The 23286-nt window shown below is 40.8% G+C and overlaps 1 protein-coding gene across 3 annotated transcripts in view; it reads right to left on the reverse strand.

The window, feature by feature from the left end:
* Nucleotides 1-23286, reverse strand: part of XPC (XPC complex subunit, DNA damage recognition and repair factor) — a 51047-nt gene that overhangs the window by 17475 nt on the left and 10286 nt on the right. For all 3 annotated transcript variants that reach the window (XM_063426287.1, XM_063426285.1, XM_063426286.1), the window contains exons 8-10: nt 7777-7897; nt 7376-7465; nt 2999-3892 (exon numbers count right to left, since the gene is read on the reverse strand). In XM_063426287.1, the coding sequence (XP_063282357.1) occupies nt 2999-3892; nt 7376-7465; nt 7777-7897 (1105 nt within the window). The remainder of the gene's footprint in view (nt 1-2998; nt 3893-7375; nt 7466-7776; nt 7898-23286) is intronic.

Raw genomic sequence — 23286 nt, forward strand, 5'->3', positions numbered from 1 at the left:
TCTGTGTGTGTGTGTATTTAGCAGTCTGTGTGCTCAGCAGTCTGTGTGTGTATTCAGCAGTCTGCTAAATACAGACAGACTGCTAAATACACATACAGACAGACTGCTTAATACACATACAGACAGACTGCCGAGCACACACACAAACTGCTTAATACACACACAGATATGTTAATTAGTTCGGACAACTGTATGAGTTGTTTTTTCTAAACTTAAACCTCAGTATTCGGGTTTAATTGCCGTTTTGGCACTTTGAGGGAAAAAAAATTGGCATGTATTACGGTCTGGGCACTCGGCTCAAAAAGGTTTGCCATCACTGCACTAGAACAGCAATCTTTTACATTGCAGGGTTAGGGAACAAGCACTGCACCCAGACCACTCCAATGAGATCAAATGGTCTCAATGCCTACTGTCCTTTCAACAATGAAAAAATAAATAAGGAAACGCGATGTGTTACTATACTGTTACTAGAGTAAGACAAAATTGCTACAATGGTGCAAAGCTTTATTTGTTTGAATATTTTGTTACAATAATGACATCTAGTGGTAGAAATCAGAATATTAGATATACCTTATACTAAAGCCATTCGTGACTATATAATTATGTATAATGAGAGTTACAAAACCTGGTCTGAACAACCACACATCTACAAAGGATCAATATAAGCGTTTACCTTTCACCCAGTTGCAAACAGATCTAGAAGAAAAATTCTCAATCTAAATTCCGATTACAACTTCATAGTACATCAATGCTGGCTTATTAACTTAAAGGCAACAGCGATATATACATCCTTTATAGCCTGTTACCACCATCTGATTGCATGGGAAAGGTATTTTTACTCACTTTTTCCCCACAATGTGCTGGTCTCGCCACAGCTGGCCTTGCCTCATTGTCGGAGATCATTAATCTTGATGATCTCAGCTATACCAATGCATAGTAAAGCATTGGAGGGCTATTCCGCATGTGCGTCAAAAGTCTCATAGAAATGCATTGAACCATGTATTGAAACATGGGGAATGTTCAGTGCTTCCATGCAGTGCGTGGAGATGATGAACAAAGGTACTGCGCACTGTACTGCACCCTGTGCAGCACTGGACTAGGAAGCCCCTCTAGTGGCCGTCTGAATGACAGCCACTAGAGGTGTTACTAGACAGCAATATAAACAATGTATTTTCTCTGAAAGGGCAGCATTTACATTGAAATTCCAGCAGGGTCAGGCTATAGACATCAGAACAACTACATTAAGCTGTAGTGGTTCTGGTGACTATAGTGTCCATTTAAGATCTGTTATTTCTGTCATTGAAAATAAAGATTTGCTAGTTTAAAAAAAAACAAAAAAAAACTGACTCCTAATTTTTTTTAGCTGGCTCCTAGATTTAAAGCAAATTTGTCAAGCCCTGAATACAATTGAATTAAGTCTATTCATTATTCTGCGTCAAGCCATGCACCCAATAAAAAGGTAGTCAGTCAGTGTAACAGAGTTAAAGCTATATTATCTATGTTAATTATATAGTGGTCATTTTACTTGTCCTCCTACTTATGCTGTATTTTGTCACTGCTCAATTCTACTTAGTTTTGATTTAAAAAAAAAAAAACAACAGAAAAAAACAACACATTTTGCAGTTTTCTGCAGCAAAGGCCTACATTAATAGCCACACCCACCACCTCTCACTCAGTTGCCTTCTTTTGGATCAACAGCAAAAAACATATGTGAGGAAGGCTGAACTTGATAGACGCAAGTCTCTTTTCAGCTATGTAACTATAAGTGTGTTCCTAGACTGGCCTCTATCTCTGAGTACAAAGTGAAACACCAAGAGCAGTGATTGAGCAGCTGTGAGACAGGAAGGCTTCAGACTGGAGGAAGATAACAGCCAGAGAAACACATGGTTAATACTACTATTACATGTATGTATGTATGTATGTATGTATTTGTGGCGAAACCAGCTTCGCCACTGTGAACTGGAGAGGCCTGGCTGCTAGCCTCCTGCCCTGCGACTACGGTCCATGGACATATTGCTCTATAAACACTATATTTGGGCATGTAATAATTTATATTGCTGCTACTGGCCCTTTAAAATCAGCGATGGACATATTGGGACTTTTGGGACTAATGTCCCTTTAAGACTTTGTAACATATCACAGTAATACTGTCTTAAATATTATGTAGGTATTTATGTGTTCAGTTAAACTGGGGATATGTAGAAATGTGTGTTTTATGTGTTAAATGTATCAGTATGTAATTTTATGTCTTTTACTGTCTTTTTGCAACCATGTGGTTAATGGAGTCTGACTCTAGTCCTAGATAATTGGATTACTTCTCCAATTATCTCCAGGGCAGAAGGGAGGAAGCCGGGATGCATTGTGGGGGATGTTTTACTTCTGTTTGGGCCAGATTGTGCCATGCTGCAAGCCAGGGCCCAAAAGATACTTTTAGTAACTTTTAAACCCCTGGTCGGATTCATGCCATTTTTTAATATGTTGTTCCCCTGAATGGATTGATTGTGGATATGTATTTTTATGTGAATGTGATGTATGGTTTTAAAGTTATGAAAGTTGTGTAAAAGTATATTTTACTCTGTATGCATAATGGGATTATGTGTCACACTAAGGGGAGGGGATGTGTGGGTTGTACCATGTATCTGACTGGTTATTTTATGCCTCCCCCTGGGTGTGGCCTGTATGTGTGAGTTGGAAATAAAAGCCAGACTGGGTGTCCCAGTCTAGAGTTCCTGCTTAACCCTCAAAGCGATGTGTCGTCTCGTTCTTTGGGGGAATTGGATTGTATGCTGACTGCCAGGAGTGTAAGCGGATGGTATGCTTTTCCTGTTCAGCTGATTCTAGAGTTCGTGTGGTTCCAGTCGGGAGATTGGTGTTTGCAGTAGCTGCCTGTGCATCTGGAAAGGGGGATATCGCCTAAACTGGGTTTTATCCTCTTGTAAGTGAAACGGTCCGTTACAGTATTACAATTGGGGAGGGTGGGATGAATATTATTCATTACCTGTGCATCTTCTTTCTCCTCTCGCTCAGAGTTTGGACTTTTATATGGCATCAAAGTCTCCTCCCACCACTCTTCATCAATGCGCCGTTTCCTGGTACTTGTCATCCACTGTGCGTCATACCGTCTTGTCACATCTTTCACGCATCCATCATTGTCTATGGCCACCACGTATGTGACCGGTTTGGTGGCACTCTTGTAACACAACTGAGGTTTTCCCACAGTCTTATTAACACAATCTACACACACCCACTTGCCATCATTCTCAAAATAAACCTCCACCCATTGATCACTACCTAGGTTTGAGGCTGTAGTTTGCTCCTCTTCCTCCTCATCGGTGGAGATAATCTTGCCTCTTCTCTTGTTATTGGTATTTTTGGGGGAACTTTTAGATGTGGATTTATCAGTGTTACTAGTACTCACTGGGTTGCTCTCCTCACCCTTTGTGGACTTTGCCTTTACCATTGCGGAGACTCTTCTGACCTTTTTTTCAAATGACGTGTCCACAAAGTCAGAGTAATCACTCTCACTGTCTGAGAAAGAGAAGTCTGAATCACTGCTTCCTGCTCCACTCTCACTCTCCTCCTTGTAGGTCACTTTGGAAGCAGCACTCCTCCTGAGCTGGTTTTTGGGACGAGGTCCTGGTTTAGTCTCTTTCTCGTTATCAACCTTTAAGTTACTCTTGTTCTCGGTTTTAAGAGCACGTCTGCTAACTGGAGTGATGTCTGCTGGCTTCTCATTCTCCCCCACGTCACTATCTCCAGATAGAGTGGCCTCTTGTTTTATCTTTTTCTCATTTTTCTTCTTGGGGTTTGTCTTTAATTTCCCTTTTGGAGATTTTTGGGTTGAACAGGCTTTCTTGGAGACCTTGGCAGATTTGTCATTGGTGCATTTAGTCTACAAATTAAACATTAACAAAATTAAATTTACCTTGTAAAATGGTCAGTTCATATATTCTTAAATTCACAGTCTGTAAAATATCACCTCTGAATTCAGTAAACTATTTCTTGCGATTATGGAAAAATTCAATACAATTTAAGAATTGTGTACCACTTTTGCTTCTGCTCATTAACACCGTCGTAACTAAAGTTAAGCACAGTATTTGCTGCTCCTGTTGGGCTAAATGTGCATACATTAAGTTAAATTAAAGACTACACGCACGCAAAGTGTGCTATCAATTCATGTAGCACACACAAGGTAAAGTAACTTTCCACTGAAGTTATCCCAAGGTAATCTTGACATTGCTGATCACCTGTACATATCATACATGTATTTGCACCTCGCTTTCCACACATGTCCTTACTGACAGTTTATTGCAGCTTTTCTTCATAATAATAATTTAGCCAGGACTAAAGATCCCTTTACAAATGCTTTGATCTGTTTAGATCCAACAGGTTCACTGCAAAGCATCAAGGCAAGACTTGAATAAACAGCAGAATTAAGGAACAATGGGCTCATTTCCAATGTTGTTGGTAAATGTGTGCTGTAAACTGTGTACTGGTTGTAACAGTCAAAGATATTTGCGATTTTTTTCCCAAGATTCACCTCTTCCTTTAATGTCTGCCTAAATTGGTACTTGGTGACCATCAGCACAGTTTAGAAAATCAGTAAAACGAACATGTAACAATTAACTGCTATGGCAGCTCCTTTGGGACAAAATTCGAATAAGCTATTTTGATGTCACAGTGTAGAGTAATGTAATGGCCAACTCCTCGCCCCAATTATGGAATGTAGGAAGCCAGGAGAATGGCCACCTCCTGCCCACTTTGAGTATTAGAGGAACACTATAGTCACCTAAATGACTTTAGCTAAATAAAGCAGTTTTAGTGTATAGATCATTCCCCTGCAATTTCACTGCTCAATTCACTGTCATTTAGGAGTTAAATCACTTTGTTTCTGTTTATGCAGCCCTAGCCACACCTTCCCTGGCTATGATTAACAGAGCCTGCATGGAAAAAAAAACTGGTTTCACTTTCAAACAGATGTAATTTACCTTAAATAATTGTATCTCAATCTCTAAATTGAACTTTAATCACATACAGGAGGCTCTTGCAGGGTCTAGCAAGCTATTAACATAGCAGGGGATAAGAAAATCTTAATTAAACAGAACTTGCAATAAAGAAAGCCTAAATAGGGCTCTCTTTACAGGAAGTGTTTATGGAAGGCTGTGCAAGTCACATGCAGGGAGGTGTGACTAGGGTTCATAAACAAAGGGATTTAACTCTTAAATGGCAGAGGATTGAGCAGTGAGGCTGCAGGGGCATGTTCTATACACCAAAACTGCTTCATTAAGCTAGTTGTTCAGGTGACTATAGTGTCCCTTTAATAAATTGCCCACAGTCAGGGGCAGTTGCTCCATTTACAAAGTTAGGTCCAAGTCAAAGCTAGAGTGAGTTAATTTCTGCATCTAAGATAGTCATGTTCGTAATAATGGTAAAATAGCCTAGTCTATGTATGTCATTTCTCCAGGAACCGGAGCTGTACTTCACAGACCCTCAGCAACTGCTCGAGATCTTCTCAGAGCTGGAGGAGCAGAATTTGTCCTTAATCCAAAACTCTCAGGAGACAGAGGAGATCAAACATACCATTTCCAACACCAAAGAGAAAATGTAAGTCTAACATAAAGGTTGTCCATGTCAAAAAAATAATACTAGATTTTATAGCAATGACATATCGCAGCTGGCCCTTCACCTAAAAAATATTTTACTGGAATTAGCTGCACTGTTAAATGTTTTTTGTTTATTTTTATAATTTTTTTGCTCTTTATCTGTTCTAGGTAGAAAGAGACTCAGCAACTCGAAGATCACATTAACCAACTCAAAACAGCTATTACCCTGGAAGAAGAAAGCTGCTGATTTAGAACTAAAGTCCCGAGTTTTTGCATTTGGGCAGTACAAATCTGAGGATCAGGTAAACTGAAAGCACAAATGTGTCCCATTGGTATTTTTTCCATTTTATTGAGACAGTTTGGTCAACAACCTTTAAACCCTTCATGGTAGATGACGTGACAGGACTGACATTATATAGGTTTTAACCAACTCTGTGTCCTACAGGAGTAGAGATGGTCAAGCAAAAATGACATTCTTACTGCAGGAAGCCAGCAAAGCAAAAAATATTCATTTTCTAGGATACACTAGACTTCACAGAGAAGAATCAGTAAAGAAACACAAATATCCAGCTCAGAAGACACATTTAAAAACTACCAGCGTAACATGCAAAATGGGACCAGGTGGACATATTCATATGTTTGATTTTAATTGCAAGTTGTTTTTCTTAATTATTGTTTTAAAACAGAAGGAATTCTCTGTGTATGGATGTGGACTGACTTATAGCGGTATTGGACCAGTCAGGGATTAAGATAATCTTAATGCTAAATATGGATGCTCTACTGCTGCCATTTATTCTCATTTTGAATACCCAACATTGCTTAAAATTTGAAGTAATATCCAACTAGCGAGGCCTTAAAAGTAACTCACCACTGCAAGCTGTAGCATACTAAGGGGTGAATTTCTACTTAACGGGGCTAAAAAAAATGTCATATGAATTTAGATATTTGACTAGAGCGCATTCTGTCAAATTTATAGGGAACTCTCTAGATACCAAAACCACAAATATGGGTAAATATAGGTAATGGTGAGATGTTCATTTTTTTGTAATATAGAAACTTCCCTGAGCAGTAAAAAATTCAGTTTTAAAGGAAACTGCTATCTTTAGGGTTAATCCAGCCTCTAGTGGCTGTCTCATTGACAGCCGCTAGAGGCGTTTCCACGCTTCTCACTGTGATTTTCACAGTGAGAAGAAGCCAGCGTCCATAGGAAAGCATTGATAATGCTTTCCTATAGACTGGCTGAATGCGCGCGCTGATTCAGCCGATGATGGCAAAAGGAGGAGGAGAGTCCGAGGGAGCCCGGCGCTGGAGAAAGGTAAGTGTTTAACCCCTTTCCTCTCAATTCAGCCCGGCGGGAGTGGGACCCTGAGGGTGGGGGCACCCTCAGGGCACTATAGTGGGGTAATGGAATGTAACATTTCCCAAGAGTACCAGTACGTTTAGCAAGATAGCAATAGCACATTGTAACAATATGAGGCAAAGTGAAAACACTTAACACTACAATTCAAGAAGTTAATTCATGGCTGGAAAAATAGTGTAAAATAGTTGATATGTAATCAGCTCATATAAGGGAAGAGAAGCAGGAGTATCAGAGGGCTGACAAATACCACAAATGGGAGATACAAATGGGAGATAAATACAAAAGAAACTAAATGAATTAAGGTGTGGACAAGAAATATGGCGGTCATTGTAATCCTTTTAACCTTTAGACAAGATGCAAAATGTTTAAAACTTTTGCTTCTTTAAATACTTATGGCTATAGCCTTTCTCACCTTCGCAGGAGGTTCCTTAAATGGGACAGGTTGCAGAGACAACACCAGACGACTCACAAGTTTCAATGCTCGAAGAATAATGAGAAAAATCTGTAAGGAAAGAAGAGCACAAATTAACTCTAGAATAGGGGTTCTTAACACGAGTCAGAAACATTTTTTTCAGGCCCAAGGTAATAGTTCACAATAAATGCTTTACAGCAGCTTTTGCGTATGGCAAAAAAAACTGACAGCAAACCGGTATCTAACCAATTTCCATAGCTATATAGCTCCCAGGAATCTGTACCAAATAAGAGACTAGGAAAGGGTCATGAGAAATGTAGCTGCATAGGTCCGTAATAGCGGGAAAGCCACCTGTTGGCCACACCTACGCACTACAGTAGTAATAGTGGAAATGATCTTACATGAACCATCTCCTCTTCATCTCTGATTCCATAGACCCCAAATCTCCTTTCCAGAGTACCGGAAAGGGGTTCTTTGTCGTCCACAGACATCTCTGGATTTAAGGTGAAGGTTCCAGTAAACCTGAGAAGTTAAAACACAGTATCAAGATGAAACACATTTTTACACTTTGACCTCACTAATTGACATTAACGCTTCCAGTGTCTTAGATTCATGAATAAGACTAAAGAAGGCAATGGTTTTAAATATACAGCAAATGCTCTTTTATTTACCATCTTCTAAATTCCAAACAACCAATCTACACTATATGGAAGTTTTGGGACACAGCTCTTAATTATTAATTTAGGTGTTTCAATCAGATTCATTGCCACAGGTGTATAAAGTCAGGCACCTATCCATGCAGTCTGCATTTACAAAACTTTTGTGAAAAAAATAGGTCCTTTTGAAGACCTCAGTGAATTCAAACGTGGTACTCTGATAGGATGCCTACTTTGCAATAAGTCAGTTATTAAAATGTCATCCCTTGTTAAACTAAGTGGTATTGAAAAGTGGTAGGGGAAGCAGCAACTCACCACGAAGCGGAAAACCATGTAAAGTCACAGAGCGAAGTCACCAAGTGTTAAGGCACATGGTGAGTAAAAGTCACCAATGCTCTGCTGATTCCATTGCTGAAGAGTTTCAAACTTCCACTGAAATTAATATCAGAACAAAAACTGTGGCAGGGCAGCGGGGGGCCAAAAACTCATTTAGCGGCATACAAGCATTGACGGTGTGTTGGAGCCGGCTGCTCTCCCACTGCCACCCCGTTCCCCCCCTACGGACCGACAGAGGTGTCCCCACCGACCCAATGCACACATCACCACCGGCCCCGGCAGTACTATATAGCACAAGCTACAAAGACAACGGGCCTAGAAAGATGGCGGACACGACCCAACTGCCAGTGCCTACACTAACACATCCTGGTGGGAACTGTCACAATCTGGTGGAGCACTCACTCCTGCAAAAAGACAAGTTGTTCCAATGATTTGGGACCATCTGCAGCAATGACCGCACAGACGTCACCTAGCCCTGAGTCAGAGGTGAGGAGTTCAGACAGAGTGGGCCTCTCTTTGGCAATTCCTGCATCCACTACTCGTGCCAAGTACCAACCTGGGCCGAAGGCCACACGGAGAAAGCCTCCACAGCATCGCTCACATCGTTGGAAGCCCAACCGCCACACGCGGCGGCAGTAGATTTGGGCCTTCCATAGCGCCCGAAATGGGGAAGACTCAGTCTCAAAGTGTTCCCGAGTCTGTGGAATACAGGTGCTGGCCTTCCATAGGACTTTCTGGTCCGCAGAACCTGCTCGCTAACCCCCCCCAACGTGTTCTCCACTACTAGTATCGGACACCATTTGACTCATCCAAGTTCACGCTCATGATTAGGTTTCTCACTTACTTATGCATTTATTTTTAGTTTTTTCGTACTCCAATTTAATTCCCACAACACGAGTAGCTGTAGTGGCAGAATGTGTCAGGACTCGGTGGCATATCTAGCATAATTCTTAGACAGAACTGCCGCACTTCTTCTATGCATGTCAATTGGTTCTAGCCATGCCTTAAAAGTTACTCATTGCATAGCATTAACTACTAATTATAATGTCTCTTAGGCTTTTCCTATCCAGACAAGTAAGCTTAGCCTTTACCTTGTACAACTAGTTTTGTTTACTACTAGCACTGTTATGTCTGCTGTACCTAACCTGCATAAAAGTTTAGCCAATGGCATACATTTAGACACAAGTGCCTAGCCTGCTTTAGATAAAAATCTTTCTGACTTAAAGGACCACTATAGGCACCCAGACCACTTCAGCTTAATGAAGTGATCTGGGTGCCAGGTCCATCTACGATTAACCCTTTCTGCTGTAAGCATAGCAGTTTCAGAGAAACCGCTATGTTTACACATGGGTTAATCCAGCCTCTAGTGGCTGTCTCATTGACAGCCGCTAGAGGCGCTTCCACACTTCTCACTGTGATTTTCACAGTGAGAAGACGCCAGCGTCCATAGGAAAGCATTGAGAATGTTTTCCTATGAGACTGGCTGAATGCATGCGCGGCTCTTGCCGTGTATGCACATTCAGCCGATGACGGGGAAAGGAGGAGGAGAGTCCCCAGCGCCGAGGGAGCCCAGCGCTGGAGAAAGGTGAGTTTTTAACCCCCTTCATCTCCATTCAGCACCGGCGGGATTGGGACCCTGAGTTTGTTTTCCTGGCACTATAGTGGTCCTTTAATCATGATGCTAACTGCAACAAGAACGTACACTACTATGCCTTTCAGCATGGTCCCGCAATGTATAGCATACCGAAAACACATGCTTATCCAGTCAATTCGCTAGACAATGCAGTTTAATTTGTTTCCCTATTTTTCCTTTACTATCCCAAAATGTGTGCTGACTGACTGCTAGAACAAAATGTTAATTTGCCAAGTTTCTAATCTTACTCTGACTGAAGTATGCTATTTATTTTATTATGTTTGTACTATAACTGGAACTTTGTGATATGGCATAATGCTTTTACAATAGAGACATGCGTGTCTTGAGAAGTTCCTTTTTCCTGCTGTACTCTGACAATGTATCTCTTAAAAATATTTTTGTTCTACCAAATGCCAAGATACAATTCATATTGAATTGTCTCCATTAGCTTGTAACAGTGTAATAGCTTTATTGTGCCAAATGTAAAGTTTGGTGGAGGTGGGGTTATGGTATGGGGCTGATTTTCAGGGGTTGGACTAGGCCCCTCACTTACAGTGCAGGAAAATCTTATTGCTTCAGCATAGCAAGACATTTTGGACAATGCTATGCTTCCAACTTTGTGGGGACACTTTTCTATTCCAGCATGCCTGTGCCCTAATGCATAAACCAAGGTCCATAAATACATGGTTGGATGAGTTTGGTGTAGAAGAACTTGACTGATCCGCACAGAACACATTTGAGATGAATTGGAACAGGGATTGTGAGCCAGGCCTTCTCGTCCAACAACAGTGCCTGAAGTCACAAATGCTCTACTGGATGATTGGGCAAGAAGTCCCACAGAAACTCTCCAAAATCTTGCTTCCCATCAGACTGGAAGCGGTTACAGTTGCAATGGGGAGAGCATCTACATTAATGTCTATGTATTGTGACAAACCGCCTCTTTTTTAAGGTAGGATTTTGTCATGGATCTTATGGTAACCACAGGCTTCTGGGGCAATCAAAGTCCAAGACACATCCAGGTCAGGATTTATTTGATGAGAATAAACAGGTGCTTTAAATAAAAATAAATACAATTCCTTGAGCACTTACTAGATATAATAACTATCTGTAATTTGGTGGCTTTCCCACTTACCAATTTTCAATAACACAATACACTTGCAATAAACACAATTGCTCTCGCTCTCTCCTTCAGCTCTCCTAGCTAGCTTTTTCTTCCTCACTCTGCAACAGGCTGATCCATTCTTTAAAAAGCCTGCCTGCTAATTGACCAGTTAAAGTAGAGTTGAAATTAGTCACATACAAATTCTGGCGTCGCTTTTACATAGCAACTTGTGCTGATGGAGCACTGGCCCACCCTGCTCTCCAAATGCTCTGCTTCGGGAACCCTTATCGTGTTTTGCAGACTACCAGCAATGTATATTGCAAACTTAACATCTCTCCCTGGGACATTTAACTGAAAAACCTCAGGCTGCTGTTAAGCAAAGCAGGCCTGATATATCTTCCCCCAACCACCATTCCACATTTTCGCTCACAGTATTTAGAATGCAATGTAATAAAACTCCCTGTTGGTGTAATGGTCAGGTGTTTAAATATATTTCTCCGTGAAGTGTATAATGTTCCATAGACTTATACGGTCAGAAAAGTCCCATTTCTAATTTCCTTGGATTGCAAGAATCAACTTTAAATGGACAGTGACGTTTCTTCTTCTCCCCATTACACCCTTTTATTTTTTTACAGACATCATTAGCTATCACAGAAGTCTTACAGAAGTGTGCTTGTAGTTAAATATGTGTTGTATTAGGCCTAAGTCTCTTAGGAGGACACAATTCTGAAAAAAAAGCTTGTTTAACATGAAATATAGGTGCAAAATATATTTACATGTGGTTAACTTTTCATCTTTAAAACATCATATCTTTTGCCTGGATCTTACATTTTTCAAGATTTTTCATAACCCTGTCAAAATGAGTAGTCTTAATTAAACATGTTGTACAGTTTTATAGCAATATAAAATAAATAATATTACTTTTTTATGGTTTAATTTATACATATCTTCAGAAGGATATGGATACCTTAGAGAGAGTTCAAAGAAGGGCTACTAAACTGGTTCATGGATTGCAGGATAAAATTCACCAGGAAAGGTTAAAGGATCTTATAGAAACATAGAAACATAGAATGTGACGGCAGATAAGAACCATTCGGCCCATCTAGTCTGCCCAGTTTTCTAAATACTTTCATTAGTCCCTGGCCTTATCTTATAGTTAGGATAGCCTTATGCCTATCCCACGCATGCTTAAACTCCTTTACTGTGTTAACCTCTACCACTTCAGCTGGAAGGCTATTCCATGCATCCACTACCCTCTCAGTAAAGTAATACTTCCTGATATTATTTTTAAACCTTTGTCCCTCTAATTTAAGACTATGTCCTCTTGTTGTGGTAGTTTTTCTTCTTTTAAATATAGTCTCCTCCTTTACTGTGTTGATTCCCTTTATGTATTTAAATGTTTCTATCATATCCCCCCTGTCTCGTCTTTCCTCCAAGCTATACATGTTAAGATCCTTTAACCTTTCCTGGTAAGTTTTATCCTGCAATCCATGAACCAGTTTAGTAGCCCTTCTTTGAACTCTCTCTAAGGTATCAATATCCTTCTGAAGATAGGGTCTCCAGTACTGTGTACAGTACTCCAAGTGAGGTCTCACCAGTGTTCTGTACAATGGCATGAGCACTTCCCTCTTTCTACTGCTAATACCTCTCCCTATACAACCAAGCATTCTGCTAGCATTTCCTGCTGCTCTATTACATTGTCTGCCTACCTTTAAGTCATCAGAAATAATCACCCCTAAATCCCTTTCCTCAGATGTTGAGGTTAGGACTCTATCAAATATTCTGTACTCTGCCCTTGGGTTTTTACGTCCAAGATGCATTATCTTGCACTTATCCACATTAAATGTCAGTTGCCACAACTCTGACCATTTTTCTAGTCTACCTAAATCATTTTCCATTTGGCTTATCCCTCCTGGAACATCAACCCTGTTACATATCTTAGTATCATCCGCAAAAAGACACACCTTACCATCAAGACCTTCTGCAATATCACTAATAAAAATATTAAAGAGAATGGGTCCAAGTACAGATCCCTGAGGTACCCCACTGGTGACAAGCCCAAGCTTCGAATATACTCCATTGACTACAACCCTCTGTTGCCTGTCACTCAGCCACTGCCTTACCCATTCAACAATATTGGAATCCAAACTCAAAGATTGTAGTTTGTTGATAAGCCTTCTATGTGCAACAGTGTCAAAAGCCTTACTGAAATCGAGGTAAGCAATGTCTACTGCACCACCCTGATCTATAATTTTAGTTACCCAATCAAAAAAATCAATAAGATTAGTTTGGCATGATCTCCCTGAAGTAAACCCATGTTGTCTCTGATCTTGAAATCCGTGTGTTTTTAGATGTTCAACAATCCTATCCTTTAACATGGTTTCCATCACTTTCCCCACTGCTGAAGTTAGGCTTACTGGCCTATAGTTGCCCGACTCCTCCCTATTACCTTTCTTGTGAATGGGCACAACATTCGCTAACTTCCAATCTTCTGGGACTACTCCTGTTATCAATGATTGGTTAAATAAATCTGTTAATGGTTTTGCTAGTACACCACTAAGCTCTTTTAATAGCTTTGGGTGTATTCCATCAGGTCCCATTGACTTATTTGTCTTTACTTTTGACAGTTGAAATAGAACCTCTTCCTCTGTAAACTCACATGTAATAAATGACTCATTTATCCTTTTTCTTAACTGAGGTCCCTTTCCTTCATTTTCATCTGTAAATACCGAACAAAAATATTCATTGAGGCAGTCAGCTAGACCTTTATCCTCATCTACATACCTTCCTTCTTTTGTTTTTAATCTAACTAATCCTTGTTTTACTTTTCTTTTCTCATTTATGTATCTAAAAAAGGTTTTGTCCCCCTTTTTTACTGACTGTGCTATTTTCTCTTCTGTGTGTGATTTGGAAGCTCTTATAACTTGCTTAGCCTCTTTCTGCCTAATCTTATAGGTCATTCTGTCTTACTCACTCTGGTTTTTTTTATAATTACTAAATGCTAACTTTTTGTTTTTTACTATTTTGGCTACATCTGTGGAGTACCACAGTGGTTTCTTGAATTTTTTGCTTTTACTGACAAGCCTAATGCAATTTTCTGTTGCCTTCAGTAGTGCAACTTTTAAATGATCCCATTTCTTTTGGACTCCATTTAAATTGCTCCAGTCCGATAATGACTCCTTTACACATATTCTAATTTTGGAAAAGTCTGTTTTTCTAAAGTCTAAAACTTTTGTTTTTGTGTGGTGTGACTCAGTCACTGTTCTTATATTAAACCACACTGACTGATGATCACTGGATCCTAAACTTTCACCTACAGTAATATCTGATACCAAATCTCCATTTGTTAACACTAAATCTAGTATGGCCTCTTTACGAGTTGGCTCCTCAACGACTTGTTTTAGAGACAATCCCAGTAGGGAGTTTAGAATATGTGTGCTCCTGGCACAAGTAGCTATTTTTGTTTTCCAATTTATATCAGGAAGATTAAAGTCACCCATGATGATAACTTCCCCCTTCATTGTCATTTTAGCTATTTCTTCAACTAGTAGATTATCTAACTCTTCAATTTGTCCTGGGGGCCTATAAATCACACCTACACGAGTTACTGTGTGATTACCAAATTCTAACGTAGCCCAAACTGACTCTATGTTCGCCTCACTAACCTTTATTAGGCTAGATTTTATGCTATTCTTTACATACAGGGCCACCCCTCCCCCTTTCTTGCCTTCCCTGTCTTTTCTATATAAAGAGTACCCTGGTATTGCTATGTCCCAGTCATTTTTCTCATTATACCATGTCTCAGTAACAGCGACTAAATCTACACTATCAGTTGCCATTATTGCCACAAGTTCATGGATCTTATTCCCTAAACTGCGAGCATTTGTAGACATGACTCTAAGCTTATCATTTTTTAACACACTTGCTACAGGCACCTTCTGTCCTTGTTTTGGGGGACAATTGGATTGATGTTTTATCACCCTTTTGCCCCCCCCTCCTAGTTTAAATACATCCTAGCAAAACCTCTGAACTGCTCACTGAGAACATTTGTTCCCTTTTGAGAAAGATGCAAACCATCTTTTTTGTACAGTTTATTTCCATTCCAAACAGAGCTACCATGAGCAATAAAGCCAAATCCTTGCTCCCGACACCATTCACCAAGCCACAAGTTAAAGTCCCTAATACGCATCCGCCTGTCATTCTGAGTGTTATGCACAGGCAGGACTTCAGAGAATGACAATGTGGAAGCAACCTGCCGTATATCATTGGCAAAAACACTAAAAACTTCCTTAACCTCTGAAACCTCATTGCAAGCCAAGTCATTTGTCCCTAAATGGACAAGTACATCCAATTCCCCTTCCTGCTTTGCTTGCTTAACAATATTACCGATACGTCTCCTGTCTCTGTGAGCAGTAGCTCCGGGAAGACACCTCACAAGACCACCATTGTCCATCTCCACACCTCTTATGATGGAATCCCCCACCAACAACTGCTTTCTATTAGGCCTCACCAAGCCTCTCTGCACAACACCACTAGCCTCAGTGCCTCTCTGCACAACACCACTAGCCTCAATGCCTCTCTTCACAACACCACTAGCCTCAGTGCCTCTCTTCACAACACCACTAGCCTCAGTGCCTCTCTTCACAACACCACTAGCCTCAGTGCCTCTCTGCACAACATCACTAGCCTCAGTGCCTCTCTGCACAACACCACTAGCCTCAGTGCCTCTCTGCACAACACCACTAGCCTCAGTGCCTCTCTGCACAACACCACTAGCCTCAGTGCCTCTCTGCACAACACCACTAGCCTCAGTGCCTCTCTGCACAACACCACTAGCCTCAGTGCCTCTCTGCACAACACCACTAGCCTCAGTGCCTCTCTGCACAACACCACTAGCCTCAGTGCCTCTCTGCACAACACCACTAGCCTCAGTGCCTCTCTGCACAACACCACTAGCCTCAGTGCCTCTCTGCACAACACCACTAGCCTCAGTGCCTCTCTCCACGACACCACTACACTCTGAAAGTGCAGAAAATGAATTATGTAGAGCAACAGACTGTGCAATATGCCTTTTTAACTCCAAGTCTACCAGATCCTACAGTAATCCATCTGCCATTCCTAGTATGTCTCTGCGGCAGTGGCTTTGCAGCAGTTCCAGCCTGAGTTTGTTTACCAGATAATTTACAAATCTCAGACTTCAAAAATACAATCTCCTGCCGCAAAATAGAGAACTGTCTACAGATTAGACAACAACCAAACCTCCAAAAAGTGGAACGTGAAACAAATGCAAAGCAACTATTACACTGAACTAAGTCTGCCATTCCAATGAGGTGAATAATTGAAATCAAACAAACCTTAACTTTTTATTTATCCTCCTGAATACCTCGGATTACCTCCAGCTTATCTCCAGAATATCTCCAACCACACACAGGTATAGCTTGGTGAAAAGACGAGACAGGGGAAATATGATAAAAGCATTTTAAATGCATAAAGGGAAACAACATAGTAAGAGTGGAGACTATATTTAAAAGAAGGAAAACTACCATAACAAGAGGACATAGTCTCAAAAATAGAGGGACAAAGGTTTAAAAATAATATCAGGATGTATTACATTACTGAGAGGGTAGTGGATGCATGGAATAGCCTTCCAACTGTAGTGGTAGAGGTTAACTCAGTAGAAGTGTTTAAGCATGCGTGGGATAGGCATAAGGCTAAGCACTTGCTGCTAGTAACAGATCTAGAATTAATACACTATAATGCCCAAAAGTCTCAATTCCTATGCATATGCAATAATAAAATATCTGGGCTTACAACAAAAATTATGTTAGTCAGTCTTTTAATCTTGGAGGCAAACATTATCCAGTAAAAAAAAAAACCCACCCACCTTATTCATTTGTTAATAGTTATGCTTATAATGTTAACTGGTTCCTTTTCAATTAGATCAAGACATTTTGAAACCAGTCCTTAATTGTATTACCATTTGTTTAAGAAATCTTTGTTTATTAGAAACTTCTTTTAGTAAATGTTCTTTAAGATAACCCCTCTTCCAGCATGTTATCAATTTTTTTTTTAATTTTTTTTTGTTTTTTTTTTTACAAAGTTCAAACACACTTGTTACTTATACGCGAATCGATAGACATATATATATTCTATCTACATATTAACCATTACCTGTCACAGACACTTTCCTGATATAGGGAAACTAATAGTAGGATAATTTTAGTAATTGTAACTTTTTGTTCATAATATGTGGGAATTAAGGAAGACAGCATGTCTTAGGATAGGATGAGCATGGTAGAAGTAGATCTCGAGTTGACACGATATATGGGCAGATATGACCTCACTAAGGGCAGAGTGAGGGCAGGAGCCAGGACTGACGTGTCTCTTTCTAGGGGCCATTTTCTTTTAGGGCATTTCAGCTTGCAGTAGCTTTACACTAAATTATAGCTTAATAAAAATAAAGCAGAGAAGCAACATTCTGTTAGGCAAAATGAAATACTAAACTATGGACAGACTTGACGGATTAAATAAGACAAATGAAAACATTATACATTTAACAGCCCGTGAAGCTTTGAAATAACATGGTGCAAAAATAAACTCACGGGATGCAACTAACCTCCCCCATCATTCACCAGCTATTAATCACCCAACACGTCCAAATACATATACAACGCCACGGAACCTGCTGGCGTCGCACAAATGGCAGCAACAACAACACACATACCCTAGAAACCTCCTATACGACACATCACTCCTATGTAAGTAGCAAAATACACAATTAGAATATTTTCTAGCAAAAATTCCATTGCTAAGTCTTATCAGTAGTAACTCTACGAAACACAAATCTGAATCTGCAAGCACGCAACCCCCCCCTCACGCAAACCCCCCTCACAGAAAGCAAGAGAGAGAGGAAGGCGGGGGAAGTGGGAGAGAGAGACTGCCAGCAGAATCTCTTTAACCATGTCAATGCTGTACAGTAACAAGACAGAAGGATAGCCACGTTACAGTTATTGCAAAAGCAAAGTGACACAAAAACACAACATTTAATAATACTCTCAGTGAAACTCAATACAAAACCCCCACCCTCTACCAGGGTAATAGCTAATACAAAATACAAAAACAATTATTATGATATACATACATTCTTAACCCTTTGTGATCTAGTTCTTCCTCAGCCCAACCTTCCTGCTGAATAGCATTGCTACTCTGTACCAGTAAGCTTGCTTTCTTCTCTGTCAGCAATCTACGCCAGCTTTCTGGCTGCAATCCACCACATGAAGGCACAGCAATTTTACACACTTTATCAATCTCTATCTTCACCTTTAACCATCTCCTCTCCCTCTCCTCTACTCCTCCCTCTACTCCACCTTCTCCTCTCTCCTCTTCCTACTCCTCCCTCTATTCCTCCCACTTTCTCCTCCTACTCCTCCCTCTACTCCACCTTCTCCTCTCTCCTCCTACTTCTCCTCTACTCCTCCTCCTCCTCTTTCCTCCTACTTCTCCTCTACTCATCCTACTCCTTCCTCCTGCTCTTACTCCTCCCTCTATTTCTCCTTCTCCTCCTCCTACTCCTCCCTCTACTCCACTTTCTCCTTCTACTCCACCTTCTCCTCTCTCCTCCTACTTCTCCTCTCTCCTCCTACTTCTCCTCTATTCCTCCTTCTCCTCCTCCTACCTCTACTCCACCTTCTCCTCCTCCTCCCTCTACTCCACCTTCTCCTCCTCCTACTCCTTCTTCCTGCTCTTACTCCTCTCTCCTCTTTCTACTCCTCCCTCTACTCCACCTTCTCCTCCTCCTACTCCACCTTCTTCCCCTCTCGCTCTATCCACTACTCATTCTTCCATCTCCCCACTACCATATCTATATCCTTTATATGCTTCCTCCCTTCTTATTCCTTACCAATTTCCTCCGCTCATAGACAACTCTGCCTCTACCTGACAACATTATATTTTGAAGGAAAGTTGCTCTGGCCACTCTTCCGCCACTTCCCAGGGGGGAATACCACACTAACAAAAAATTATTCAGACTGGTGGAGGTGCACTTCATCATGAAAGAACTGTTTTGGGCACTCTCAAGGAAATAGTGTGGTCCTGACCCAGATTCCCATGGAAGTAAGACACCTGTAAGGGAGGTGGCTGTCCCTCATGTTTTTTCTTCACCAAGTCCCCAGAAATCTCATGAAAGGAACCTGACTCATTAGAACAAAACATGAACAATCAATTTACAACTCTCTACAGAGGGGGGTCAGCAAGAGAACTGTAAATAGAAAGACAAATACCCCCCAATCTCACACAGAAATAGGTGAGGAAACCTCTTCTACTGCTCCTCATGGTTGCTTTGAACAGATGAAAGAAGAATCAAGACACCTTTCAACAGAGCATGCAGTAGCTTTACCAGATCCTGACTCCACTCTGTTTGCGGATAAAGAGGAAAGGTACCATACTGGATTTGCTGTTGCTACAGAAGATCAGGTACGTCAAGCATCTTCACTTTCCTCACCCACATCTGCTCAAGACGCTGAATTGACAGCCTTCTCAGTGGCATACAAAATGCCTGAAGGAAGACATGCCAATACCTACACTGACTCAAGATATGCCCTGGGTGCAGCACATTATTTTGGATCAATCTGGAAGATAAGAAGCACCACTCAGCTGACCAAAAGCTGCCAACCAAGCCACAAGTGCACCAAGGGAAGTGGACGGAAGGGTGTCCGCTAAAGAAACTTCTATACTCACCATGTAGGCCCTACCCGCAGATCTCAAGCTTCTGAAAGAATGACCCTGAAGAAATACAAAGCTGGAAAAACAGAAAGGGGCAACCCTTGAAGACGGGCTGTACTCCAACACTCTCAAGCTCTGTTTACCCAAAAACATGTACTGGGCAGTGGGCCCATGGAACTTTATACCTATCCAAGACCCTCATGAACTCTTTGATCTCTAAATACTCTAAAGCACCTAGAACTACTCCTCTAATCATCAGTTACTGCCGATCCTGTGTTATTTGTGCCCAGGACAGCTCAGGCAGAAGAGGAGGAGAATCCTAAGCACCTAGCTAACTCTCACTATCCCTTTCAAGAATCCAGGTGACAAAGAGCTGCTGGGTCAAATATGCACTAGTTATAATAGACATTTTGTCAGGATGGCCAGAAGCCTAGCCGGTCATCAATGTGACAACCAAGACCATATACCCAATAGTGCATTGTGAAAGTTGCAGAGATCACTCAGTGGATTCATTGTTCCAGATTCAAGACTCTCTCTCTCTCTCTCTGCAACATGAGAAGTAACATTTGTTGATTTTGACTCTAAAGAAAAATGACTTGTTAAAAAAAAAAAAAAAAAAAAAAGATACCAACAAGTAGGTGTTTGATGGCCATAATAATGCCTGACCACCTGCCATCGATGGAAAGCCGAGGACCCCAAAAGGAGACCTCGTGAAGCTGAAGAGATCCAAATGCCAAGCTTCCTCAGGATTATTTGTCCATCCTGAGTTTGTGGTGATATTAATATTGACTAAATGATCCGAGTCCACCCACGCTGATGTAGCGTGGGACAGGTTTAATACTACAATGCATAAGCAAATGTGCCCTAGCCAAGGTTATTATGTCCATACACATAATACATGACAAGGTACTCTTGACACACCACATTCATGCTTCAGAACACAAAGAGGAGCACCACTGTAAAAGGGAAAGTTTGACACATATATATATATTGATGCCATAGGTGTGCCAAGGGGGGTACCAGATGATTTTGCAGTAAAAGGAAAGTTTGAGTCCATTTTCCCAACCGTCACTGCTAATAATAATAATATTTTGATTTGCATTTATTATATCTATTGCAACCAACAACGTTTACCTGTCACCATGACTTGTTGTGCCTATACTCCAGATAACACAGGTCCATATGGTAATGTAAGCTTGTCTATTTATGATGTCCCTCTGAAGAACTAAGAAGACTTTAAGAACCGTTACTTCATAGGGTTTTGTGCCTTTGGGCTAACCTGTCTTCTGAAACTAACCAATAAAGTTTATCTTTTAGAATTTAACATTTCATAGGGGGGACTGATGTAGAATTATTAAAAATCTTTATTGAACTTGTATTGAATTATTGTCCTCCATTTTGTCCTCATTACCTGACAGATCCTCCATCTTAAACTACATTACATGACAGAATTTCCCAGCAACATTTAATACAATGAACAGAGACTGTATTTTCTAAAAAGACATAGCTGACTCCGGAATTATTGAATCTCCTGTAACATGCAACAAAGTATAACCAAGGCCAGAGCCAAGGCCATGAGAACACTGTACTAATGAAATGTTCTATTCATAAAAGAACCTTGCACCTGATCATGAGACTGACATCACTAACTACATAAAATGACGCTCAAGCCCCCTTTCCACCGAGTAAACCTCATGCTGGGAAAGATGGCGCTTGAGCCTTCTGTCCACACCCGTGTCCAGAACAATACCACCTCCCGGTGGGAGGACACCTAGCTAGTCACTCAAATCCCTGAGCCAATTAATAATATTGATAGGTGGACACTAACCCAGACACTTAACAATTAATCCAATTAATGATGTTTATTTGTTATTATCTGATATTCAATGATGATGTCATTTTGCCTTTAAAAGGGTCTGTATACCCGTTTTCTACCCAGATGCCATTAAATTTTCTGAAGTGCTTTTAACCTGAACTCCATGTGTCAGTGTGAACTTACTTCTGCGTATACGCAATTTAATCATCTCAGATTTGGACAGGAACAGATAGACATTTAAACATATTTGTTTATTTCTAAATTAATCTACATCACGTGTATGTATTGTATTAAACATTTATATCTTACTGCACTACAATACATTTTTTTTATAATCAACAATTTTTATTGTATGTTTTGCAGAGTTCAAACGTACTTAGGGGTACAGAAGTAAGAAAGGGGGAGGGAATATCAATGCTGAGTACATAGATGAAATACATAGTCATTTGATTCGTGCCCTGGGGGGCAGTACATGTTCAAGTGTTAACATATTTTCAACCCCTGCATCCGTGTTTGACAATGATGGTAGCCCATTTAAGTTCTGTCTCCATTTTGATAAAACATACTATTTTATTGATAAAACATACTATATTTAAACTATATACATTTAACCGATTAAACCTACAACATATGGTCATTGTGGTGTGAATCATGCGACAGCTATGTGGGGTTCAGTGACTGCGTTACCCATGTGAGTGTGCTACTACCAGTCCAACTTATTGCCTTCCGATGACCTCTTAGTCTCCTGATCTGCCTCGTGTATTGGGCAAAACTAGGCCCCGTATTTAAGCGCATCTAAGTACCCTGTCCTATCATGCTTAGGTGGGGACATACGCTTTGACACTAATGGATTCAGGGAAGTCATTTTTGAATGTTTGCCATAAATCGTACATTTGGGACTTGGTGCGTCCTGCAAGTGACTGAGTCGTTGTGTGCTTTTCGTAGTCCACGTTTGTGGATATTAGGTGCATCAGTTCCCCTGTTGTTGGTATCGTTTCTGACTTCCAGTTCCTTGCCATCAGCGTCGCCGCTGCTATTAGTATGAGGAACGTCAGTGTACGTGTTGGTTTCGGCAGGTCAAGTGGTAGGATGTGTAGCAGGTACGTTTCTATGGTGCGTGGGATATATCTCCCTGTACTGTGCGAAATTATGTCTGCTACCTTCTCCCAGAAAGGTTGGATCTGTGGGCATCTCCACCATATATGGATTATGTCCCCTGTGGCTCCCTGGCACCTCCAGCAGCTATTATTTGACGTGTTGTACATTTTGGACAATTTGCTGGGGGTCAGGTGCCACCTGTATAAAAGTTTCCTTGACAGCTCTAGGTGCGAGGCACAAGCCGATAAACCCTTATGTGCTGTAAAGGCCCTTTCCCACTCCTGATCTGACAGGGCCCTTTCAAGATCTTTGTGCCATTCTCTTTGGAACCCCCAAAGTTGTGTTTGCGGTTCTTCTATGAGTGTGGAGTAACAGAATGAGAGGTTTTTTTTCTGCTGCTGCGTTTTTAAACATTTGTGTTCGAACCTCGACATCTGTGGCCCCCCACCTGTCCCCTTGTACTGGTGTTTCTCGTCTTTAAGTGTGTGGTACATCTGTAGATATGAAAAGTGTGCTGTTTGTGGGACATGGAACTCTGTTTTCAAATCT

The sequence above is a fragment of the Pelobates fuscus genome, chromosome 7, assembly GCF_036172605.1.
Source record: "Pelobates fuscus isolate aPelFus1 chromosome 7, aPelFus1.pri, whole genome shotgun sequence".
NCBI classification, from domain to species: domain Eukaryota; kingdom Metazoa; phylum Chordata; class Amphibia; order Anura; family Pelobatidae; genus Pelobates; species Pelobates fuscus.